Source organism: Ctenopharyngodon idella, chromosome 7 (genome assembly GCF_019924925.1).
Source record: "Ctenopharyngodon idella isolate HZGC_01 chromosome 7, HZGC01, whole genome shotgun sequence".
Lineage (NCBI taxonomy): Eukaryota > Metazoa > Chordata > Actinopteri > Cypriniformes > Xenocyprididae > Ctenopharyngodon > Ctenopharyngodon idella.
Window position 1 is genome coordinate 39,103,197 of NC_067226.1, and position 21,271 is coordinate 39,124,467.

General features: G+C 35.7%; 1 protein-coding gene across 2 annotated transcripts in view; it reads right to left on the minus strand.

The window, feature by feature from the left end:
- LOC127515853 (phospholipid-transporting ATPase ABCA1) overlaps positions 1 to 21,271 on the minus strand; it is a 195,397-nt gene that overhangs the window by 161,038 nt on the left and 13,088 nt on the right. For both annotated transcript variants that reach the window (XM_051899955.1, XM_051899953.1), the window contains exons 3-5: positions 3,069 to 3,162; positions 2,369 to 2,510; positions 1,879 to 2,006 (exon numbers count right to left, since the gene is read on the minus strand). In XM_051899955.1, coding sequence (XP_051755915.1) covers positions 1,879 to 2,006; positions 2,369 to 2,510; positions 3,069 to 3,162 — 364 coding nt within the window. The remainder of the gene's footprint in view (positions 1 to 1,878; positions 2,007 to 2,368; positions 2,511 to 3,068; positions 3,163 to 21,271) is intronic.

The following is a 21,271-nucleotide window of genomic DNA, read 5'->3' on the forward strand; positions in this document are numbered from 1 at the left end:
CACGTTACTTTATGTAAACCTCGCTCCAGACTAAGAAGATATCAATAAGCTTCAGCTATGTGTATATTAGTCTGCATCAGGTCAGTAACTAGTTGGCATGTCTCTTCATTGTATCAAGTTAATGAAAAATTAAACGTGCTGAAGTGAATAGCCTTTATTGTGTTTGTTTTATATTTGTTCTGAAAATAGACATGACTTTCTTTTGCTCACTGGAATTCCTCCACAACTTGTAACATTCTCAAACAACATTCAGAGGCAATAAATACTACATTAAGGCAATACTAAGATAGAATTCTACGCATGCCTGTCAATCAACATTAGAGCGCCTCCCTCAGGCTGAATAACGCAAGGATGTTAGACCTCTGTCAAAAGTGTTCTGCATGTGTTCAGCAATTAAAATATAAAGCTTACAAAATGTTTATCATAAACTGGCGCTAAGACCCAGAATCTGCCCTAACTAAATTTACAGTCAGGAGCTGCTACTGGCACAAGCCACCGCCACCATTAACAGTGGCAACGAGCACTCAGCATGATTTCAAAAAACAACACAATGTTTAATTTGTCGCTATTAGATACATCTGTACCATGAGATGTTTCAAAAAGTGGTGGGGACAATGTCGACCCTGGCAAAAAAATTATGGGGACATATCCCACCTGTCCCAAATTACGCCTATGCCTAGTAGATTGTGTGCAACATGTTTTTCAGCAAAGTTCTGATCATGTTGATAATTTAGAGGCACTAGAAAGTTTTGTATCAAATATGATACAGTAGGCTTTATAGTGTTATTATAGTATAGTGTTAATCAATGAACTATAGTATAGTGTTAATCTAATTGTTTGTGTTACACAAACAATTAGATTAAGTTTTCACCAAATACACACATCAAACAAGTGATAATATGCTGTTAACTAACACATGCCCTGATTTAGATTTGTGCATGTATAAAAACATGCAAAAAGAGTGTGAAATGATCTACTAATCTCTTTTAGACACTATGCTGTGCTTGTGGCTAATCTGGATTGCTGACAAGGATTCATGTGAAATAAAATATTTTCTTAGGAGAACTTTATTCATAGCTGTATTTAGAGCACAAAATCATAACTGAATTTCGAATCATTCGAATCAAGTCATTTCAGCATTGTTTTTAATTAAATTAAATGTATGCATAAATATCACACTGATAGGCCTACCACACATGACATTATATATAAATGCATATCTAAATCTTGCAAATATATATATATATATATATATATATAGACACACACAGCCAATAAAATATTTTGTACTATTTTTAAGGCTGTGATTCGAGGAAAAAAAAAAAAAAAAAAATCTGGAATTAATCATGATTCAGTGTTAGGTATCATAAATATATTTGCAGAATGAATCTCAAAAATAAATGTAGGTCCAACATATAGGAATGATATTTAAATATTATTAAAAAAATTACTTAATTCAATATTTTTATATATATATTCATTTTAACTTAAAAAAATACCTCATGCACATAAAATTTGCACTCTAAACTCAAGTCAACAACTGATTCATTTGCCTCTATTTTTACTTCTATTTGAAAAATGATCATGGTGATGATGATCTAATAATGATGCTTGAAAGCCCACGTTTGATTACTCACAATGCATGAGTGTCATACTTTGGAAATGCTGCTGATTATTTCACATTTATGAGTTTGATGGGGGAAAAAACAGCTAAACTGGGATCTCTGAAGTGTTTATAACAATAGTCCTACCTAGACGGGAAACTGTGTATTGATTTGAGATGATCTTGCTAGGGAAAAAAAAGGTGCCAGCAGGCGAATCCACTCAGATTTTATTTTAAATATTATCACAGTTATAAAAGGAAACATAGACGTTTACCTCCAGCTGGGTTGGCATTCTGCAGGACGGACGACCATTGGCCGATATCATCAGAGATCAGTTTAACGTTGCTGAAGAGGGCAGGATCTGCCAGGAGCGACTGAATCTCAATCAAAACCTTTGTTACTCTAAATAAACGTAAGAAAGAAGCGTAAGAAACAAACAGAGCCAAACAATGATGTATATATACTTACATAAAGCTTATCTAATGTATTAACTATGCATTTAGGCTAAATAATGTTATCAAATTAAACCTTATTGTAAAGTGTTACCAAAATGATTATACTTTAAAATTATTATTTTTAATTTAAAAATGATCATGCTTCCTATAAGTTGGGTCTGTATTCATTTAGGGATTCATTGTGTAAATATATTCATGATGCCCAACACAATAATTCATGATTAATCACAGGAAACTGTGTGATTAATGTTAAGTAAACAGAACATGCTGCATTGGCATGAAAAATCATTCTGTTGATTTGACACTCACGTGGAGTCGTTGAAGTTGTTCACCTGCCCAGGTGCTTCACCAGGTGTGGGGTAATTGACACACGGGTTCTGCATGTTACACAACATTCCCTGTATCCATGGCAACACACCTGCCGATGGGAGGGGCTTACTGGGGTAGTGGCCTGAGAGGAAGAAATGATTCAAAATTCAATTAGTGTTTTCAGCGTTACATCCAACTTGTAATTTTGGTCACATACAATAGATTCTCTCTTTCTTTTTCACTCAAGAAACTAGTGTAGCTCTAATGTAACAAAATGAAAGAGAAAATAATATGCATTAGGTCTGTAACAGATTCTTTATCAAATTATTTTAACATTTCTGTGCTGCCATGATCTCACAAACCCACTAAACAAGTATTTTCTGGCAAGCTGAATCACTGTTCTTCACAAAATTTGTACAAGCTACATCTGTCAATTTAATATACTAATTTAGCAATTCACACTACACATATGCAATAAATCTGATTCATTCAATTCAATTATGAATTGCAATTACAACATATTATGATCAATACCAATTAGCTTCCACTGTGATTCTCTAACTTACATACTCCCACACATAAAAACACACATCAATAAATTATTTTTCTCACAACATTTTAAAAATGTTTGATGAAAAAACATGCACATACTGTTGGAAAGTGAGGATTCTGGGAATAAGTGAAGTTGAGCAATACTTACACTGGCTTTTATAAACAGGCTGATTGGTGGATCTGACCGCCACAAGAATGAAGAACAGAAACAGAGGCCAAATCAGCTCCACCAGCAACCGCACCTGAGCATGAGACAGAGAGAGAGAGAGAGAGAGACACTTCACAACATTGATCTCAATAGCAAAGCAATTCATCTCACACCTTCTGCCCTCCATTAGCTTCAGCTCACTTGCCCTGGGCAGAGGTTGTGCGTTTATGCATCTTTGATTCTGTTATTGCACCTCTAAAACATCAACACAACTATATGAGTCTCCTCAAAAGCCCTTAAAGTTCTGACAACCTCTAGAACAAACCCATAAACCCTATGAGATCCGCCAAACTGTTTGATGTATAACTTTCTCAATATGGGAAGCTCCAAACTATGTAATAAAACAATTTTAAAAAGGTAATTGTGACTTTTTGTAAGTAAATAAATAAATGAAAACGAGCAGGTCTGCAGGCGAAATCTGCCGACTTAAATTCGGGAATCAATTATTTCATAGATGAAAGGGTCAGCCTGGAACACAAAATGCATTTTGTGAATGAGCTAATCATTTTTATAAATGTAAAATGTGATTATAAGTCAATTAGGTGTAAGTATAAGTGATTATAAGGTTACAAGTCTTAACCTGCATTTAGAGTTATTTCTTAGTTGTTGTTCCCCATACACGGCTTCACTACATGGTTGAAAGGGCATTTTCATTTTATGTTCCGAAATTGTGCAATTCCCTCCTGGCCAGCATTAGAGAAGCACAATCATTAAAGGGTTAGTTCACCCAAAAATGAAAATTCTGTCATCATTTACTCACCCTCATGTTGTTCCAAACCTGTATGAGTTTCATTCTTCTGTTGAACACAAAAGAAGATATTTTAAAGAATGTTGGTAACCAGACAGTTGATGGCACCCGTTGACTTCAATAGTATTTTTTTTTCCTACTATGGAAGTCAATGGGTGCTGTCAACTGTCTGGTTACCAACATTCTTTAAAATATCTTCTTTTGTGTTCACCAGAAGAAAAAAACTCATACAGGTTTGGAACAACTTGAGGGTAAGTAAGTAATGACAAACTTTTCATTTTTGGGTAAGCTATCCCTTTAAGTTGTTTTAAATCTCATCTTAAAACATTTTATTTCAGGATAGCTTTTTCTTGACTACTGGTTGAGTTGATTGCTTATTTATGTATTCATATGTTGTGTTGTTTGTATCTTTTTGCAGTATTTTGTCTTTGTTGGAAAGCACTTTAAGAAAGCAACTTTTAAAGAATGTGGCGAGTTATTTAACAGTCAGAGGTTGGTGGTCACGCCAGCGATATCACCTCGGTTTTCTTACCAGTGCAAAAGAGACTCAAAATACTCCAGCAATTTTGGACGTACAAATAAGAGTTATATATTATTAAAAACTGTGGAATGTCTTCTTATTTGTATACACTCACAGTAAAAAGAAAATGTTAAAGAAAACTAACATGATGCGAGAGCTGCAGTCTCTCTCTGAATGAAGTCCATTCTGATAGTCCTCAGAAAATGAACTGTAACTTAGTGAATACTAATGACACAAAAATGAGACATATATCTAAAGAAACACTGAAATGTCAGGTTTTAAATCATGAAAGACAAATCAACAACAAATATTCTCTGTTTATGTAATCTGTTTGAAAAGAGAGAGATGTCAGTCGTTCGCGAGTCAGCTCATTATCCACTAATGCGGCCACACCCACGGACCGCGCGCGCTACTCAGACGCAAATTCTGAGGCGATACATGCAACAGAGAGTGAACGCCCGCATCAGCTCGGAAAAATGTATCAAGCTTAGTCAGATTCATGTACATCATTTTGAGACACAGTGAGGAATAATTCTGGAAGAATTTGCCTCAGAGGAAGAGCACTTTCAATTTCATTCCGATCGAGGATCAACTTGATCAAGCCGATGATTGCGAATGGTAAGTTTTTAAATTCTGAAGTTCTTTATTCTAATTGCGATATAGTGTCTGTGAATATTAAACCACAAAAAGACTGTTTAAATATGAATCCTGCAAGGTTTTTTGTGTCTCAGTGTGAATTAATGAGGCAGATTGACGCGCTGTTTTGTTTACTACACAACTTATATTAGTAAATTGCCATGGCTATTCCCAAACTATATTGCTATACTGAGATGAGTGAAATCGACTGAAATATGTAATAAATACTTAAATAAAATGTGTTATCAATGTATTAAACTGCACATTAACATTTAGGCTCTATAATATAACAAATATAAAATGCCACAGAGGTAATATGAATGTTTAGACACTTTGCATCACAGAAATACATTATATTTTAAAGTATATTAAAATAGAAAACCAGTATTTTAAATTGTGATAATAATTCACAGTATTGTTGTTGTTGTTTTTTTTTCTGTATTTTTGATCAAATAGATGCAGGCTTGATGTGCATGAGACTTCTTTCAAAAACATTAAAAATAGTAATGTTTTTGAAGTAATTTAGACCGGTACTGTAATTTAAAATATAGGCCTATACAAAATTTTCTTCACATTATGTGCAATAATACGAGATCACAAAAATCATGTTTTCTGTTGGACATTGCACTGTGTTCCAAATTATTATGCAAGTGACATATCAGTAGGATTTCAGTACAATAAGCATTCAGATTTTAGTTTTTCTAAGAAAGTGTTTGTTTGTTTATTTATACATGTCTTTTTAGATAACTGGCATCAATCTCAGACAAAATAATTTGCCAGGTCTACTTAAGTAAATGGAAACCCTACTTAGAGGTTGTTCCACATTATTAATCAAGTCACAGTTCTCATGCAATATGGGGAGGAAGAAAGATCTTTCTGAAGATGAAAAGCATGAAATGGTGCAATGTTGTGCATTGAAGGCATGAAAACAACTAATATTCTGTGAAAACTGAATGGAGATTATCGAATTATCATAAGATTTGTGAGTGATTTAGAGCACAGCAAAACTTGGTCAGATAAACGCTTATTAAGGAAAGTTCCTGTCAAAAAAATTAATTGTATTAAAAGGGCAGCTATAAAAAAAGCCAGTGTTGAGCAGCAAACAGGTATTTGAAGCTGCTGGTGTCTCTGGAGTCTCAAGAACCTCTCCATGCAGGCTGGCAGTTATGTGTAAAGATGCATTTCAGCCACCACTAACCAAACCTCACAAAGAGAAACATTTACAGTGGGTTTGTCTGATATGTCACTTGCATAATAATTTGGAACACAGTGTATATTAATGTTAATACAATAGCTGATATGATTCTGTTATCAGCATGCTCACAGAGGGTTTTTTCTTTTATCTCATTTGAGAATTATAGTAACCAGATATTGGCACACATTGGACTGCATGCATATGATACTGAGATCACTGACTGGAAGCAGGAAAGGTTTTTTTTTTTTCTTCTTCTTCTTCTTCTTTTCTTCAGTGCAGAAACACCAAATGCCAGGTATGTGATGTTCACTTATATATTTGAACAGGATTTTTTTCCAGATATATCTATGTACTCAAAATGTGTCTTCGACTCTCATTTATATAGTTCTTTCTTAGTTCACTCAGTCACATTCCTGACTGAATGGCTCATTATGCAGCTCATTAGGGGCAGGGTCTTAATCTCCTCAGGTGTGAATCACAGCATTATTCATGAAGATGCACGCCTCCCCACATGTAGCCTGTCTAAACAAAAAGTCTTTAAATTTAAAATCAATACATTGTTTTATGTGTCCGAGTAGGCACAATGATTTTTACATCATTGTGAAGCAAAAACTCTAGACTAAAATATACAATTCCCAAAAGTCTTGGGAAAAAAATGTTTAGTTTGTGTTTTGAGGCCTTATTATTTTTTTCAAAAACTATGCATATACGTAATTCTCTCAAAAAAACAAACGTGTACATACTTGTTGCTCACATATTATTGTAGCCTAGTTTCTGCTGAATACAGTGTAATGTAACTTTTGTCATTAATAAGTTTATAAGCAACTGAAAAAAAGCACAAATGTCAAGGCATGTCAAAACTACTCCAGGACCCCAAATCAGCCTCAGACCCAAGAGGGTTAATTAAATCGCACTTGCAGCCTTAACAGCAGTATGCTATATTATGATTTATAAATGGTTTTAATATATCGATTTGTGCAGCCTTTGAAAACGATCTAATAATGTGGTTCATGGATTCACATTAGCCACTTCCGTAATTTTTTTGTAAATTATCAGTAAATAAATAATAATAATAATAATAATACAAATAATAATACAAATAATTAAATAAACAACACACACACACAAAAAAAAAAGATCACCACATTACACTGAGATCCGATCACAATGCATCCTTGAGTTTCTTTGTACCAAGTCAGATAACATTCCAATCACAAACGTCTTTTCAATGTGTATGTGGACAACCTCTGAATACAGGTTACATGTTACCGCCAGGTGCAAATGTACCCCATGACCCACATAATCTGAGATTCAGCTCACAGCATCAAACTGAATGATGGAACTGGGACCATAAATCATTTCAACAAACATTGTGATTGTTGTTTTTGACATTATATTGACTTATTTGGTGTGAATGACTGTGGTTTTAGTAGTTTTTTTGTTTGTTTTTTTACGCTCAGCAGTGGTCTAGAAACACAGTGCTGATCTGGGGAGAAAGAATTCTTACTGTGTTTTAGGATTCGGAAATTAAAAGAGGCTGATTTGAAAAAGTGCAGCTGTATATGTGTATGTGTGTGTGTGTGTGTGTGTGTGTGTGTGTGTGTGCGCGTGTATGTGAGTGTGTTGTGTAAGGACTTTTCAGAGTTCTGAATAGGAAAGTGTGTTCTGTGACTGTCTGCTACATTATTTATACTGTAGAAGTCTGCAGGCAGAATGAGAGAGAATACTAGATCACATCAGATAGTGTGTGTGCGCGTGTATTGGTTCAAGACAGAGAGAGAATTACAAATAAGGCACTCTGTGTGTGTGTGTGTGTGTGTGTGTGTGTGTGTACAGTAATTTACCTCCAAGTTTAAATCATATCATTGGGAAGTCTGAATCATTTTAGCAAACTTGTCTGGACCCCTAATCAATTCAAATAAACGATTGCTTTGACTCACTCAAAATTATACACGCGGCATTTTACTTTCATTTCAGTAGTGAAATCGTTTTTTTAAAAAAGCTTAGTCAAATGTTGTGTTGTTTATTGTTACAAAATTTATCGCTAACAATTTAAAAAATTACTCCCAATATCATCCATGCTAGTAAAGCAATGACACGAGCAGTAATCATACGGCCATGGCGCTCATGCGAGCATTATAATATTATCACTTTTATACAACAGTTTAATACATGAGAAGTTAATATTGAGTAACTTACATGTTAGACATGATATTGCCAGTTGTATTGTCCGATTTTCTCTGCTCTGCCAACGCAAATAGTCCAGCAGAACCGTTGCAACGCCGATCAACATATTTCGTTTCCTGAATTAATCAAAGTGTTTCAACTAACGTTAATCGGGTGAAGATTCACTCATAAAGCGACATTTCGAAGGCTGCATACTTCATCAAGGATGTGTTATTTAAGAAAAGTAACTGTTAGATTGCAAAGAAAGAAATTACAATATTTGACACCTCACGAGGAATATCATTTAACGTTTCTTAAGACATCATTGATGTATGCAGCCTTCAAATGTGACCTCCGGAGGACGCAGCCTTCGAAATGAGACCAAACACAGCTCTACTGGCGCCTTCACATGCTAGCAGAAATTTCTTACTTCCCACTTTTAAAATCGTGTTTACGAGCTCGTAGCATTCAAGTGTTTTGTTGTAGGAATCATGGAGGCCACCAGGTTTATTCTTGCGTATTTATTAGGTAAATCTTATTAAAGCCAAAATTCTATTTAGCATCCTATTCATTGACAACCATATGAACATTCACCACGCTATAGTCAGCTTGCTGACGATTCTCGAATTTCGGGTAAATGCAGGCTATTTTCGTTAAAACATACAATACGCTTTGAATGTTTATTCATATTTGTAAATGCACCATGACAAGGCTACGTAGCTATTGTGGGGGGGAAAAAAACTAATAAAGAATACCAGTCACTGCAGCAAATCGTTCTTCCCTTCCACCATGTTTAGTCTGTGTCCCGCTCATTCCGGGAACTTGGGTATCAAAATGATCCCTGAGCAGTGGTAGATATGACTTGAGAAGGCGTTCATGTCCAATTTTTAACTAGGAAACTCGTATTTATGAATATTCCGACAGCACGTGAAGGCAGCATAGTACCAAAGATAGTACTGAAGCCGCCACAACATCAAAACTACAGACCGGAAGTCATAGTTTTCGATTTTTCACATGCGTTTTGGGTCTGATTGGTTGTGGTGAAATATTTAAACTTTCGGAGGCTAGACGTATGTGACCACATTTGAAGGGATATGTTTTCTAACCAAACCATGAGCGTGAAGTAAGAATTGCCAATATTTAATATTAGCCTACTATAAAATGTGCAGCTCCCAAATAATTATTATTTTATAATTATTACATAAATATTTATGTTTATTAGCTCTAGAAAACTCACTATAGTTAAAAAAAAAAATATATATATTGGTGGTCATTTGTGTAGATGTATTAATTATTAATTAATTTTACCTTGGTGAATAAACCAACCCAAGCCGAGTGATACAAAACTCTTTCATCACAGCAGTTTTATGTACAACTGAACTAGCTTTTGCATTATTTTAATAATAGATCTAACATTATTTTCAATATTGTGCCCACCTCACAGTTTTTCAGCTAAACTAGATTTGCATTTTTAAGGAAATAACTGTCCTTGCATGCCAGCATAGTGTTACAGTTCCAAGTAACTTGTGCCCACATTTTTCTGAATGGTTTCATGCATATAGTTGTGTTAATAGTGTCCTATGAGAACATGTTCTGTATTTATTTTCCCCAGGTTTTTTTTTTTTTTTTTTTTCTTGAAAATCATATTTGAATGTGTGGCAACTATAGTTGCCGGGGGGCAAATATGTTGTATGCACCCCCTCAATGTAAAATTTAATTTGGCATCTAACTCAAAATAACTGCTTTCAACAGATCAATATATATTCATAAACAGATTTATTATGTATAAAAGTCGAAGAACATTTGAGGCTGCATCTAGCTTATAATTTCTTGAATATGAAAAAACAACAAATCCCATCTTAAAGTGGTGGAACATAGTGCAGAACAAAGTACACTCATTTTATTCTATTTAGATGTCAGTTAAAGGGTGAAGTTACACGCTAAAAAATGCTGGGTTAAAAACAACCCATAAAGTTGGGTTGAAAATGGACAAACCCAACAATTGCATTGTTTTAACCCAGTGGTTGGGTTAAATGTTTGCCCAACCTGCTGGGCAGTTTTATTTAAAAATTACTGTATTGCTTGCTTAAAATGAACCCAAAGTATGTTGGAAATTAACCTTTATTTAAGGTTTAATAAATGAGCATTTATTAATAAGTTAAATGAATAATAATTAAACAATAGACATATATTAAATTGCTTATTAATAAATGTTAACCTTTTGATTATTATTGTTGCCTCTAGTAATTATGTCTGATTTTTAATTTCCAACCTATTTTGGGTTAATTTTAAGTCAGCCATATAGTAATTTTTAAACAATAGTTTAAATAAAACTAAACATTTAACCCAACCGCTGGGTTAAAACAACCCAATTGCTGGGTTTGTCCATTTTCAACCCAACTTGGGTTGTTTTTAACCCAGTATTTTTTAGAGTGTATGTTTTAGGTGGGATATTATGAAAGCAAAAAGCACTAAACAAGACCAATAACCTTGATTTATTAATCTATCCACAGTATACCCCATTTCCCCTTGATATATGTACTTACAAGTCATTTGCCCACCGGCAACTATAGTTGCCGCTTGGACTTTTGACTAAGTATGCCAAAAACTATAGATCTCTTGTAAGATTTGTCCTGTTTAGATGATTCTAGAGACCTTCATGATTATGTAGATATATATATATATGTGTCAACAAAAATATTTATTAGTAACATGAAAATTATGTTTCTTTGGGAGGGTTTGCCTTCGCCATGCTTCCTGGAAGTAGGGGTAGGAATTTGATAGCCTCATGTGACAGGAAGGAAGTGAATACCTTTTTTTTTTTTGTTGCTGTTCTTGAAATCCTTTATTTGGTTGTTTTCTTGCAAGTCATTGAGACATGGATAACATATAGAAAAGTACTTACAAAAGGAAAATGACAACAGCAGCAACTATAGTTGCCGGTGGGCTAAAATGGGTTAACGTTTTACACTTTGGTTAAGTGTAAATGACATTCTGCGTCAGAACACGTTGATGTTGTCATGACACTCAACATGTGGCTTGCTATTTGTCTGCTGTGCACAAAAATCAACACATAAGGTGACAGTCTTTAGACACAAGGAAGACAAGACCAACCACAATACACTATACAGATAGATCAATCCGAATTCTAAATGGAAATATTACAAAAGACATCATTGCATCGCTTACATCAGGGGTGCCCAATACTGTGAAATCTACTTAGACCAAGGGTGTCCAAACTACGGCCTGTGGGCCAAATGCGGCCCGGGGACGAATTTCAAACGGCCCGCAGCTTGTCTATTAAAATATATTAGATTTGGCCCGCCACGCATAATTTACAAATCGTGCAGTTTCACAATGGCAACATAAGGGGGCAGTACTAGATTTTAGGCCAGGTAAACGCGCAGCGCTACTTTTGCACACTGCGCGACTCACGAGCTCACAAATGTGTTTACTTGCTGAGTGTCTTGATCACACGACCACTAAACAGCCAGTGAGAAGTGTTTGAGTTCAGCGTAGAGGTCTCAGGTACAAGCTGCAAATTTCTCTGTGATTTAATTCAGTTTAAAGTCAGTTGAAACTGCGCTGACTTTATCAACAACAATAACGTGCAAATCAGGAGAAACATTGAGCCGATCCAGTTAGAATATTTTTCAACCAACAATTCAACAACATTTATCATGGATTTACTGTGGTAACACTAACTGTAACCGTGGTATTTTGTCAGAAATGTAGGTTAATATCTCATTTTATTTCATTTTTAATGTAAACGTGTATTAAATGAGTAATAAAGGCCAAATTACAGACTATTTTTTTGTCATAAACTTGCAGTTTTGTGCATTCGTATTTATATTAAATGTGTTATAGACTAAATACCATAAAGCCATTCTAGATATATATTATTATTCTTTTTTCTTTTTTTTTTTTTTACTTTTTACCATGTAGTGAGGTACCATGTGTGGTTTTACCTGTGGTGATCTAATTAGAGTACTTTTTAATTTAAATAAGAATAGAGTTGTAACTCAGTAATATTTAAATTTCACACTTTAAAAATGAGGTTGATAAAAGTTTTACAGATATTTTTTGTGTATTAAATTTACCTCTGTATCTTATCTCAAGCTACTCTACTGCCATGTTTTCAAGAAACAAAACATATATATATACATATATAATTTTATATATATATAAAATTAAGAAGGAACCGGCCCCCAGATGTGTCCACAACATTGAATCTGGCCCCCTTTTAAAAAATTTTGGACACCCCTGACTTAGACTATGTTCGCAACTGATTTGTGTGTCCATGCCTCTCTTTCATTTTGTGGGATATCTGCATTGGTTTCTATGGCAATGCTGTTGAGTTGGTAGGCATACACCAAAAACAACAACCGCAGCATGGAGGGGTTTGCAATACAGTCTTATTTACAACATGACATTGTGTAGCCACCCCGCTGGACTACTGCAATATGATGAGGCAATGGCAGAAACGTAGGAGGCTGGTATGAGCGGCTTTATTCCGCGCTGTCATCTCTGCCGGTTTCAAAACATGTCTCCGCTATATTGTTATTCTGCTCGTCCGGCACTTTGCAACAACAAAACCTTGTTTCTTCAGCAACCTTTAGCATGTTTTCTATAGCAACGTCTGACATTTACATTTTATGCGGCAAACCATGCGAAATCCGATCAGAGCAGTCAGACTGAAACGGATTTCCAGAAATGCGATTTGAATAGGATTTCAAACCACATATGAATGTAGCTCGAAATGGATTTGTGAAAATCACATTTCATGTGATTTTTGGCTGTTCAGACTTGCCAAATCTGATCCGATTTCAATCGGATATGCACAAAAATCGGATTTGAACTGACATTCTGAACCTTACCTGCAGAGTTCAGATCCAACCCTGATCCAACGCACCTGTCTGTAATTATCAGGGCTGTGTCCAAAATCACCCCCTATACCCTTAAATAGGGCACTATTTGAGGGGACAGCCATTTGTACTGGTGTCCGAAACCATAGTGGACGTTATCGAGTGCACTCATTCAATCCCATAATGCACCGCAATAACGAGTGTACAACTGATGTATGCTCAATGGCCAGATAATACCCATAATGCACTGTGAAGGTCGTGCAGAATGAATTCCCACATCTCACCAGAAGATGGCGCCCACAGCTGAATCATCCGTCCATCCATTTTCGAAACCGCTGGTCCAATGTGGGTACAGCGTAAAATCATACAGGTATAAATTCCTTTTTGATTGATTATTAAATTGTTTAATACGGTTTATACATGCTAGTTTCCATAACAGAGTTCAAGATAAATATTTTCATCCGAATTCACTCGCTTGTTTTAATTCATTCCTTCGAGTAGACCATATTAGTGGAGTAATAGGGAATAGTAAATGAGGGTATAGGGGGCGATTTTGAACACAGCTCAGTGTTTCTGAAGATCTCAATTAGCTGGTTCAGTTGTGTTTGATCAGAGTTAGAGCTGAACTTTGCAGGAAGGTAGGGAGGATTGGGCACCCCTGGCTTACATCATTATTTGGAATGCTGAACAAGTTTGAAAGTTTGAATGGAGTAAATTAAGCTGAATGAATTGCTGAAGTAAATGAAGTTTAAAGGGTTAGTTCATCCAAAAATTAAGTTTCTGTCATTAATTACTCACCCTCATGTCGTTCCAAACCCGCAAGACCTTTGTTCATCTTCAGAACACAAATTAAGATATTTTTGATGAAATCTGAGAGCTTTTTTATCTCCCATAGAAAGCAATAAAATTACCACATTCAAGGTCCAGAGAATTAGTAAAGACATTGTTAAAATAGTCAATGTGACTACAGTGGTTCAACCTTAATGTTATGAAGCGACAAGAATACTTTTGTGCGCATAAACAAAACAAAAATAATGACTTTATTCAACAATTTTTCCTCTTCCCTGTCAGTCTCCTACATACTGAGCCAGCGTTCCGACACAGAACATGGAAGCTCTGCAATGCGTTCACTGTGCAAACTGCATAACAGACTGACAGGGAAAAGGAAAAATTGTTGAATAAAGTCATTATTTTTGGTTTTTTTTGGCGCACAAAAGTATTCTCGTCGCTTCTTAACATTAAGGTTGAACCACTGTAGTCATGTTAACTATTTTAATGATGTTTTTACTACTTCTGGACCGTGAATGTGGTAATTTCATTGCTTTCTATGGGAGATAAAAAATCTCTCGGATAAATAAATAAATATCTTAATTTGTGTTCCGATGATGAACAAAGGTCTTGCAGGTTTGGAACGACATGAGGGTGAGTAATTAATGACAGAAATTTCATTTTTGGGTGAACAAACCTTTTTAATATTTTAAAAGTTTGGATCAAACTCAATCCAGACTATCTGAGGAATAACGATACAGATACTGCATTGACTGGTTTGCAAACTCTGTCAATCGTTTTGACCAAATGATCTGTTTAAAAGTGTGTGAATCACAGAATCACATTCCAGGTGTACAGTGGTTTAAGAACCTGGTATTCCTGATGTTATGGGGACCAAATGTCCCCACAAAGATAGTAATACCAGTAGTTACCAGTAAAACCAAAAACCTTGTGGGAACTTTTTTTTTTTTTTTTTGACCCAATGAGGAAAACAGCTTATAAATCATATGAAATTAAGCAATGATGGGTAGGGTTAGGGGATAGACTATACGGTTTGTACAGTATAAAAATCATTAAGTCTATGGAAAGTCCCCATAAAACATGAAAACCAGTGTGTGTGCGTGCGTGCGTGTGTGTGTTATTTTTTTACATCCTTCTCTAAGAGGAAAAATATATATCCTTTAAAATTTTTCCTGCCCTCCTCTTTTGTCCAAGGACTCAGGAGCAAAAATAGGGGAGAGGAATACAAAGATGGAAAGGGGAAAGAGTGAGAGAGAGACTCCTCTACTTTATCCGAGATATGGTCACTCAATTAGTGTCTGCTGGAGGATTTACCTCAGTTATCAAAGGGAAAATCCAGCCAGAATCCAGCAGCAGATGACAAGCTCTCTCTCTCTCTGGTAAGATGACCTGCTCATGAGCGTACACTGTAGGGCTCAGTGATTCTATTAAACCCTCTTGTGTTCAAGATACCACTTGATTGCTACTTTTTCACCATCAGGATCCCAGTTCTGGTGGCTTTCTGTGCATTTTGGGAGGAAAAAGTTTGACTCCACATTGGACCCTAAAACATGCCTTTCTTGCAGTAGGAGCCACTAAAATTAGAGACCACAACAGTGGCATAATGTCCTGACCACATGAGTGGTTTAGACCAACAAAAACTTGGTATGTAAAGACTCAAAGTTTAACTTTACGCAAACAAGCACATGCGATGTGGCAACTACCAGTGCAAGTGGAAATTAGTGTAGCACATGTGATTTCTACGAAATGATTGGAAATTGTTAGGGCTGGGACAATACATCGATTCTCGATCGATACAATGAATCTGGATCGATCCTGATATTTTCTCTCTAAAATTGATTCTGAGCTTAGTTTTAACAGCAGATGGCGCTCTAGGATAGTTTTTAACCGGCACACTCTCAAACGCTCACGAAGAAGACTGCTGGACAATGCTCGTGTGTTTGGCTGAGTCATGCAAGTGGTTAAATATACTTGCACCTCGGCTCAGAATGCTTTTATGATGTGAGATTTGTAATTCGCTTCAAACTTTTCGAACTTTATGGATGATTATTTTAGGTTTAAGTGGGGTGTGTAAAGGAACTGGAAACACGCAGTGTACGTGTGTTTCTAAAGCACTTAGTGCCATCTGCTGTTTAAAAACTAAGCCCAGAATCGATTCGAGAGAGAATAGCGATACGTCGGAAAATATCAGAATCGCTCCAGATTCTTCGTATCGTGAATCGAGATTCGATGTATTGTCCCAGCCCTAGAAATAGTTAGTTGTTAGCTGTCCCCCTGTGATGAAACCCCTGAACATGGGGCATTTTTGTTAACCCTCTGGTGCTGCTTGCATGGCTGTCAAAACTGACAATTTTTTAATTATTATTATTATTTCAATGAAATGAATGTATTATATTTTAGTTCGATAATGTTGAGCATAGACCTGAAAATGAAATTTCCAACTTAAACTGTCGTAAATCTTGAATGCTTTGGAGCACAGACTTAAGTTTGGAAACAAACTTCCCATTTGTTTCCAATGCAGCCATTTTGACCACAAACAATATTTAAAATAATATTTTAACGTGACACTCTTTACAAAATATTATTAACCCTCTGGTGCTGTTCGGTCATTTTTGACCGAAAAAGTTTACATTTTGGTTTTTTAGAATTTTTTATTTCAACGGAATGATATGAAACTTGGTAAAGGTTATTTGTTGTTTTGAGTATACTGTATTTTATTATAGGGGATATCATTTCAATGCTGTTTTTCTTAGCATTTGTAGTACAAAAAAGAGAAAAGTCTGACATATTTAAGCAAGGAATCCTATTTATAATGATTTTCAAGCAAGTAACAGGAGAATGAATGAATCACCAGTTGGCTCCCCAAATGATATATTCATGGATTAAAATTTGCATACCTTTTATTGTAGGTTTAAAGCATTTTTATGGCAATTATGTTGCATTTAGTTTGGATTTATATTACAATATTGGAGAGCGATATCACAGCTCTGATTAAAGTGCTCTACTGCTGAACTGACTTCATGGACTCGGAAATGCAAATTTTGAACATTTATTTTCCATCAAGACTTTGATGTTGTGAAGTTTGGCTCAGGATCAGATGAAGTCTGAAGTTACTGTATGCAGTGATTTGCTCTGTCTGCCAGTCAACTGTGCGAGTCGATTTGAACGAGACCCAGAAACAGTTTGGCAACATGACAAGATTCTCAACTAAATAATCTGTAAGATCTCTGTTTTTGCCAGAAAATGCACAATGGAAGACTGTTTGAACAAAAGCATGAAGTGTTCACTGCTGTAAACAGTAGCACAACACAGACATACAGATGTTATCTCTGTTCCTAAACTGAGTGAACTGCACTGCTGTCTACTGCTTACATAAACAGCTGCCTTCTAAAGCAGCATCTGACTGTCATTGAAGCCTCATAAATGACTGATTTGAAAGGTTCTACATAGGCAACTGCTCTTTAAAAGACAGCTTTGGTTTGTCACTGAAAATCTGACTGGTGTGTTAAGGGTGCAAAAAGAGGTGATATATACAGTCACTTTCTTTAGAAGTGAGCAGTGCAACACAACAAAGCTTCTGAGCATGAACAAGAAGTCTCTTATGCTCAATGCATTTATTTAATCAAAAATACAGTAAAACAGTAATATTATGAAATAACTGATTTTTCAGCATCATTACTCCTGTCTTCAGTGTCACATGATCCTTCAGAAATCATTCTAATATGCTGATTTGCAGCTCAAGAAACCTTTATTATTATTATCAATGTTTTTTTTTTTTTGTTTTTTTTTCAGGATTCTTTGACAAACCATGTGTAAATTCATAAGTCAACACCATTGCTGAGTATTTTGTCTTTAAAACTGCAGTGATCTAAAGCCAGACTCAAACCTGCGGTTTGAAATCGCTGGTGATTCTGACGTCACAAACTACCTTGTAACCAATCACGTCAACATGCCGGCGGGCTTTAGAATATCATTAACTGACCCCACAAGGGAGTCTCAAAAGAAGGTTATCCCGGTATATTTTTCTGTTGATATGAAAAATCGGGATGATTTAGCAATATGGCGGGTGTATGATGCATATTACGATGTATTGATGAACTATATGCCATTCTCCACTGAAGTTCTGAGATGTTCAAAGTGTTTCTAATGATCAGAAGGCTGTCTGACTCGTGAATGTGAACACGGTTTGTGTAACATTAGCAACACATTATTAGCTGTTTGATAACACAGTCAAGCAAAACGGTAATCATATTAATTACCGACGTTGGAAAAAGCAATACCATTGTGCAGTGTATACCGAGTGGATCTCCGAGCTTGTGCGAGTGAGTGGAGGCGGGGCTAATTACCATATTCATAGATCCATGTATATTAAATGAGGCAAGGGTGTAGAGTTACATTCTAGCTATTTTAAGGCACTAAGATTTTTTTTTTTTTTATGGAAAAACGTTTAAATATGTAATTTTGGTGATCAAAGATGAGTTTTAATGGATAAAATTATTGACTACAGGGGGACTTTAAAATAAAATAAATGTATTACAATAGATTTATAACATTTATTTATACTTTCATAAAATAAATTTATTATAACCCCTTTGACAGATTCAGTAAGTTTGTTCCATGAAGTATTCATCAGATTGATTCAAACTAGTAACTAGTAAGTCCCTTTAAATTATTCATTAAAAGCACCAGTCGTTTGTTTGCATTTGTGTTGGTGTATGTTTTTATACAGCCCACAAATGAACAGAAAGACTTGATTGAATAGCTATCCGATTATGAAAAGGCTAAATGTCAATGCCCTCCAAGACACAATAAAAATGCAATTCAAAGCAGCTGCACTTACGGTGTCATTTTACATGCAAACTGTGTCTGTGCTTCATCACTTCACTGTACAAGAGCGTAATGTTCTTAGAGAATTCACCTGTTATGTTTCATGCAATAATTTATGTGGGTTAATAATGGCATGAGGGTGAAAAATTAATTTCTGAATTTTCAGTTTTGGGTAAACTACCCAGATTTACATAGCTATTGTCTCTGTTTTCCTCTTCACCTCTTATTGTCTCACCTGCAGTCATCAGGCTCCATTAGTTTCCATTAGAAATCCATTAGACAGGTGAGCATGGCGACAGGTGAAGAGTTAATGACATGGGTGTGGGAAGTTGGTTAAAGGGATAGTTCACCCAAATGTGAAAATTCTGTCATCATTTACTATCAAAGTCAATGGGGAGTAGAAACTTTGGTTACCAATATTATTTAAAATACCTTCTTTTGTGTTGAACAGAAGAAAGAAACTCATAGAGGTTTAGAACAACTTGAGGGTGAGTGAATGATGACAATTTTTATTTCTGGGTGAACTATCCTTGTAAACTCAACTAAATGATTTAAAACCTCACTGAACTCTTTTACCTAACATCATCATATTTCTGCTTTTTTGACACATTAAGCACTTTGTTTTTGACAAGCTGCTCTTTCATGCACATAGATGTCTCTCTATATGTCTGTCTCTCTTGTAATTGCAGATCAGACGATCAGAGAGACCATTAAAGCAGCACAAGTGCTCCAACGGAGGAGTCTCCGCCCACCCGGAGCAGCTCACTGAGCGCCGGCTCTTGACATGAGTGAGGCCACTTAAATACCAAACGTTCTGCACAAAGTCAGTCAGCCTAAGTATACTCTGTTCAGAAATCAGCTCATCCAATCACATGCTCTCTCAAAACGGACAATCCAGTGACACACACTCTCCCAATGTCTGTCCAATCTATATTTCAAAGACAACAGAGGTATTGGCAGATAATATAATATGACTGGGAAAAAAAGGCCACTATAAGTGTACTTAAAGAGAGCACACCTTCATTACTGTTTCATGACACACTTAAGGACATTAAAAGGACTTTTAATGTCAAATTAATAGTTTTACTTTCAAGTACATTTTAAATAATAATAATAATATTTTAAAAATCATTTGTCATACTTTAAAAAAAGTACACTATTGTGACGACTGACTTATGTCATTCCCACATAAATTTTTCTATATTTACAGATGACGAGTGACACATATATGCAATTTCCTGCGAAAACCATCCTCGCAGGTCTAAAATATAAACACTTACAATAGCCTTACCACCGGGAATCAGGGTAACAAAAAACATGTTTTGGAAGAAGGATTGATGATGTACTGACTCATTATTTAAATTATGCTCATTTTGAAGAAAAAAAGTTACATAGTGTACCTTTAAGTGGGTCACAAAAGCACTCTAAACTAATTGTATTTAGTATAAATTTAAACTATAATACATTTTCCTTTAATTGCAATTAATATGTGCATTCAGTTCACACAATTCTTTTAAAGTGTATTATTTTCACAATAAGTACTCTAATTAAAAAGTATGCTTCATTTTCACACAGGTGTAGCCTGAATTGAGCCTGTCCATTCCCACTGTGATGGTGAAGTAAGTTAATTTAGTGATTTTAAGTGTAATTGTCTGTGAAACTTGACATGTTGGGCTGCTCAAACAAACAGAGCTTTAGTGTTAACTATTTTCAGGGAATCAGAATATAAATGGCTTATTTGTAGTTTCTGCACATTAAACTGAGATTATTTAACTTCCAAAAATGCACACAAATCACTTTTAAATAACAAGAGAGACAAGCGAGTGTCCACAGATTTGAATATATTGTGTAACTGGAGCATTATTCTGTGCATTATATGCTCTGCTTGACCACTGCTATCTAATAAATAACTTCATTATAAACCACTAGTTTTACACTGCCCCCCAGGCATGTTTATTACTGGTGTAACAGAGGCCAGCTGAGCTGTGCGATCTTTATCATACTTGTTAGTGCGCCCGCCTGCCGTGCCAGAGACTCAGGTTCGAGTCCCATTCGGGGTGAGTGGGACCAGAGGAGTTACACTGGCATTACCATAGCAGATGAATTAAACACAGCCAGTAATCATTAGTGTGTGATCTCTCTCTCTCTCTCTCTCTCTCCTCTCGTGAGTTTCCTGTCTTTGAGGAAGTGACATTCCTCATCAATCATTTTCTCAAGAGGAGCTCTGAGATGTGACAGTCAGTGCTGTGCTGCTGTTCCTCCAGGTGATGAATAATCCCAAGCGTACGTCTAGCAGCCTTTGTGAAGGTGAGACTATTTTCACTCTCTAAAGACCAATGAAATCTGCCCATTCTTACGCAACACCTGTTCCAGGTCAGATAGAGCCTCCTCTTTCTC